The following is a 4,443-nucleotide window of genomic DNA, read 5'->3' on the forward strand; positions in this document are numbered from 1 at the left end:
GAGAGTCTTGTTGCTGGAAAGATTGGAAACACTAACCTCACCAAGGAAGACTATGATCAAATTGACCCAGAAGAGATGGAGTTAATTGATATTAGATGGTGCATGGCTAGTGCAGTCAGAAGGGCTCAAAGATTCATGGAGATAACCAGCAGACATTCAATTGGTGGACCTTCAACAAAGCTTGGTTTTGATAAATCAAAGGTCACATGTTTTAAGTGCAATCAAAAGGGTCACTTTAAACGAGAATGTCAAAATGCAGCTGCTGATGAGACGGCTAATCCATTTCGTGAGGATTATTACAAAAGAGCCATCTGTCATCAAAACAAAGCAGAGTCTCCTAGAATGAAGCAGTTAGAAGATGCTCCCAAATAAAAGTCAAGAGCGTTAGCTGTTTTTCATGATGATGAGGGATTTGATTGGAGCGATCTATTACCAGAAGAAGATGCACTGGGATATGCCTTCATGACAAAAATTGTTCCTTTCAAAGATACTCGAACAGAAGAAGAGAAATATTCCTACAGGAAGATGATAGCCCAAAACATGAAAGATAAAATCTATCGAACATGGAAAGAGGCAAAGAGCGCAAAAAGATGGGATGCGAATCGGGAATGTTACTTGGATCCAAAAGGAAACATCGTTGTTGAACCTTCATCAGTCACTGTTGAAACACTCATTGAGCAATTAGCAGAAGAGGAAGAAGAAAGACAGAGACTGTGGTGGGGAACAAAAGATGAAGAAAAAGAAAAGGAGAAAGATTTGCAGTTGAAAAAGGTCAATGATGGGATAATCGACACGACTAAAGAATTCACAGCAGATAACCTAAAGAACATGGCTGATAAAGTTCTTGCAGCAAAAGAGTTAGAGGTAGACTCTAAGTCTAGTTCTGAGTCACAGAGCAAGGTCAGTTCAAATGATTTAATAAATGGATCAGGTAAGACTGAAAAGGCCAAAAGAGATAGTGACTACAAAAATTGCATGAAAAATTGCAAGGTTTGTAGTACACATGCTTACCTCAGCGGTAAAAGGACTGAAGAACTGACAGAAAGAGTCAGACAAGTTGAAAATCAAATCTTGAGTCGTGACAAATTGTTAGAAGCTTCAAATGAGAGAATCAAAGAATTAACTGATAAACTTGAAAAAGATAAAATTGAAGTAGAAAAACTTAGGAAGGAAAATGAAAAGTTAATTCATGAAAATCGTCAACTTTTTGAAAATCATGAGAAGCTAAAGAAAACAATAAAAGATTCTGATGAAAGAAACAGTAAAACGAGCAAAGAAAATCAACAACTGTCAGGAGTACTTCAGTCGAAAGAAAAACAAATCAATCAACAGTTGGATGAGATTGCTAATCTGAAGCTTCAGTTTTAGGAAGCTAAGATTGAAAATGAACGCATCAATCTGAAACTCAACAGTTACAACTCCGCAAGTTTTGTTCTCCAACATATTGTCCCCAAACCTATTGGGAAGAACAAAGTTGGTGAAGATGTATACTCAGATGGAACTAGGGTTGGGTATCATCAGGTTCCACCGCCAGTATTGAATAATTTTTCAAAGAAAAAATCTGGGTTAGTTAACGAAGATGAAACACATGAGGTTAAACTTCCAGAAACAATCGATGTCACATTCACTTCATCGTCCGATAAAGACAGTGGTCAGTCTGAAGTTGTTAAAAATGTTGTTGAAAATGTCTTAAAATCTGTCACTGATACAACTGAGGATGAAGAATGTTTTTTGGATAAATATATTCCGAAATCAAAATCCAAAAACAACTTAAGTGAAGAACCTACTCTTGTAATCTACAAAATGTCAGGATCGGATAAGTTGTATTCGGATCTTGAATTTCCTTTGGAAAATGTGAATGTTGACAAATTGGTAAGTGTGTTCAAGTTGGTTGAAATTGATGTATCTGAAATTGAAGGTTTGAAATGTTCCAAGAGACAACTAAATTTTGAAAAAGACAAATCTTACTACAAAAATCCTATTTTACCACCACGTTTCTCTAACAACAATCAAAACAAATGGTCGGGTGGTTATCAGGGTGGTAAGAATACTCAAAGAAGGAACTTTCAAAACAAGAAGTTCGTTGAGAAAAAGGTGTTTGTGAAAAGCTCGAGTTCACATTCCGAGCAAGAATGTGAAATTTTTTCGAAAACCAATGAAGAATTTTTTGAGAAGAAGGCCTTACAGCCTCAGACCAAAGGCACAAGTTGCGTAGTTGACACCCGTACATGCTTCACGTGCAACAAAGTTGGACACATTGCATGGAAGTGCACCAACTTAAAGCCTAAGTTTGAAACTATTGAGAGTCCGAAAAAGAAAGTTGATACAAAAGGCAAAGCTCCAATGTTTGTTGAGAAAAAGTTTCTGGAAAAGGAAAATGAAAAAGTTAAAACTGAATCTGTAAAAGAATCAGTTAAGAAAACCGAACCCGTAAAGAATGTGGTAACTAAAATTGACAAATTTTACAAGCGGGTTGCATCATCTCAACAAACTTGGAAACCAAAATCTGTTGTAAAGAAAGCAAGTTCTCCAGAACCAAAGGTCTCAGAATCTGCAAAACAATCATCTTCTACCACTCCGGTAAAGATGAATGTTCCTTTGGATTACTATGAGAAACTTGAAAAACAAAAGTCTACTGCTTCTAAGAAGAAGTATGTACCAAAGAAAGACCAGTCATATGGTCAACCTCCGAAAAATGATTTCTTTTTATACAAAGAGGTTGAGATTGGATCTGAAGAAAGTTTAAAGATGAATGACAAAAATTTTCCACCATTGTACACAAAGGCCACACACATTAAGCTACCTGAGTCGAAAGAGGCTTGGGTTACTTCAAAATCTCACTAAATGTTTTTGAAATGTGCAGGAGCTTCCAAGATCCATCTCGCGTTGGGTAATGGATAGTGGAGCTTCTCGGCACATGACAGGGAAGAAAACCCTATTGTACGATGTTAGAGGGTTTAATGGAGGATATGTGGGATTTGCAGGCAATCAAGGTGGTCGTATAGTTGGTGAGGGAACTCTATCTAATGGTATTGTCACGTTTGAAAGAGTGAACTACATCGCCGAGCTGGAAAACAATCTTCTGAGTTTTTCTCAGATCTGTGATCGCATGTATACAACTCACTTCACAGACAAAGAATGTTTGATTTTGAAACCAGGATTTGTTGTCCCCGAAGAGTGGATTATCATGAGAGCACCAAGAGTTGATTATCTGTACGTGTTGGACATGAGTGTAGCAACTACTACCACGGGTCAGGCTCATTGTTTTATGTCAAGAGCAACAGAAAAAGAATGGCAATTGTGGCATCGAAAGATGGGCCACATTCATCTTCGAAAAATGAACCACCTGGTGCACAATGACTTAGTAACTGGTGTTCATTTGAAAGGTTTTCATCTTGAGGGGGAGTGCATTAGTTGTATCAAAGGAAAGCAGCGAAAGAAATCTCACCCTGGGAAGAAAGAAAACTCTATCTCGAGACCGTTAGAGAGACTTCACATGGATCTTTTTGGTCCAGTGAACGTCAAAAGCATAACTGGTGATCTTTACTGCCTAGTAGTAACAGACGACTACTCGAGGTTTTCGTGGGTAACATTCTTGCAGTCGAAAGATCAAACATCTGGGAGTTTAATAACAATGTTCAGAAAACATGAAAATTTGTACCAAACTCGTATCAGAAGAATAAGTAGTGATAACGGTACAGAGTTTAAGAGCAGCAAAATGGAAGTATATTGTAAAGAAAGAGGTATACTACATGAATTTAGCGTGCCTTACACTCCGCAGCAAAATGGAATAGCGAAAAGAAAGAACAGGACGCTAATTGAAACAGCCAGGACAATGCTTGCTGATTTGAAATTACATGTCAATTTTTGGGCAGAAGCAGTGTCAGCAGCTTGTTATACACTCAACCGGGTTCTTACAGTAAAGAAGTTCAACAAGACGTGTTTCGAGTTAATCAAAAACCACAAACCTAACCTGAAGTATCTAGAACCGTTTGGGTCTCCCTGCACAGTTCTGGAACCTTTTGGAAAATTTGGTCCAAAGAGCATCGAAGGAATATTTGTGGGTTACTCAAGTCCACTGAAACGAGTCTTTGTTCCAAGCCTAAAGCGGATCATTGAAGCACATAATGTTGAGTGTCAAGGTTATACTATGCCACCTCAGAATCCCGGCGACTCATGGTGTTTCAATTATGATACTTTGTGGGATTCCTTTAATATGGAAGAAGAACCAGAGTTCTATGACGAGTTGGATATTCTAAGAGAATATGAATCATCACAAGAAAGGTTCCCAGCTGAGTCTTCTAGGCGTCAATGGAAAACTTCTAATGACGATGAAGCAGGTCCAAGCAATGCTGGAGAATATGATGATATTCAGCAACGTCCATTTTCTTCAGAACGTGAACATACTCTTGATAATCAGACAGCAGTCAACGATAATCTAGA

At 38.0% G+C, this 4,443-nt stretch overlaps 1 protein-coding gene across 1 annotated transcript; it reads left to right on the top strand.

The window, feature by feature from the left end:
• Positions 1–462: 462 nt before the first annotated feature.
• LOC110893184 (uncharacterized protein PFB0145c-like) lies at positions 463–3,972 on the top strand. Its single transcript, XM_022140304.1, has 5 exons — positions 463–1,361; positions 1,413–1,651; positions 1,811–1,872; positions 2,864–3,111; positions 3,876–3,972. Exons 1-5 carry the CDS (start codon positions 463–465, stop codon positions 3,970–3,972), a joined length of 1,545 nt encoding a protein of 514 aa, XP_021995996.1.
• Positions 3,973–4,443: the final 471 nt, after the last annotated feature.

The sequence above is a fragment of the Helianthus annuus genome, chromosome 2 (genome assembly GCF_002127325.2).
Source record: "Helianthus annuus cultivar XRQ/B chromosome 2, HanXRQr2.0-SUNRISE, whole genome shotgun sequence".
Classification (NCBI taxonomy): domain Eukaryota; kingdom Viridiplantae; phylum Streptophyta; class Magnoliopsida; order Asterales; family Asteraceae; genus Helianthus; species Helianthus annuus.